This window comes from Volvox carteri (assembly GCF_000143455.1).
Source record: "Volvox carteri f. nagariensis unplaced genomic scaffold VOLCAscaffold_110, whole genome shotgun sequence".
Classification (NCBI taxonomy): Eukaryota; Viridiplantae; Chlorophyta; class Chlorophyceae; order Chlamydomonadales; family Volvocaceae; genus Volvox; species Volvox carteri.
This window is the reverse complement of record NW_003307653.1, coordinates 124,372-125,418: the sequence shown is the minus strand read 5'-3', so window position 1 is coordinate 125,418 and position 1,047 is coordinate 124,372. Positions and strand designations below refer to the sequence as shown.

At 55.9% G+C, this 1,047-nt stretch overlaps 1 protein-coding gene across 1 annotated transcript in view; it reads right to left on the bottom strand.

Annotated features, from left to right (window-relative positions):
- VOLCADRAFT_120077 (uncharacterized protein) overlaps positions 1–1,047 on the bottom strand; it is a gene marked incomplete at both ends in the record, with an annotated part of 17,466 nt that overhangs the window by 9,584 nt on the left and 6,835 nt on the right. Inside the window, one exon of the mRNA XM_002958875.1 lies at positions 300–361. Within this exon, the coding sequence (XP_002958921.1) occupies positions 300–361 (62 nt within the window). The remainder of the gene's footprint in view (positions 1–299; positions 362–1,047) is intronic.

The following is a 1,047-nucleotide window of genomic DNA, read 5'->3' as shown; positions in this document are numbered from 1 at the left end:
GGTGAGTGGGGGGAGTTACGAGAGCTGTGGCGGGTAAGGGGCGGGGGGACTACTGCATGGAGGAAGTGGGGAAGGGAGTTAAAAGTCGTAAGAGGGATTGGGTAGGGTATTAAAAGGCTTGTGTATTCCGTACACCATTACTCTAATACACATACCTAAAAGCTACCCCTCCTTCACATATCCACCCTACCCGCCCACCCCCACCCCACTGACGCCAAGGTCTAACAAGCCTCGTTGCCTTGCCTGTTTCCTCCATATCTTAGAGTTCTTTACATAATACAATGCCGTACAAGTCGTACCTTGAGAGTCCACAGATAGCCTTGGAAGGCTGGAATGAGGTGCGGCAGGTGTTGCGGCCAGGCTGGGAGGGGGGGAAGGGGGTAGAGAGGGGGGAGAAACCGGTGGTGGCGGTGGTGGTGGTGGTGGCGGTGGCGGGCGACGGAGGGGAGGAAGGGCGGAATGACAGCGGGAGGGGGGGGACGGCCCCCTCATCATCCGGCGCACCCAGGTGACCTTGCCGACCCCGGTGACTGTTCAGGGCTCAGCGCCACCCTTCACCTAGTGGCTTCTGCTCCAGTACCTTTTCCAAGAGTACATTTGCCGTACTTTCATCGCCGCCATGAGCATGTACGACTCCTACTCCGACATCTTTTCCTCCTCTCTCTAAATGTCCTTTGTTCTTTGTCTCACGCGTGTTCCTATGTGTGGCGGCCTTTGCAACTGCCTTTGCAAGTGGCCCCCCACCCCACATGTATGTATGTATGTACTTCTCGGGGTTCAGTTCGTACAAACACACAAACACATGCACATAGACATACACACACGCACCCCCAACACGCACGCACATACATACATACACACAGGCAGGTGGCTGGCAGAAGTTAAGGCCTGATTTCTGCTCCCGGAGGGTCCGGGTTCAAATCCGCCTGCCAGCTCCTCGGGTGTTTGAGGAGTGATGAAATGGGAGGTGGCCCCCCATCTTGTGGACGTTATAGGACGTGATAATATCAACTTGCGAGCTGGCCAGGAGCTAAGTTGATGCGCCGT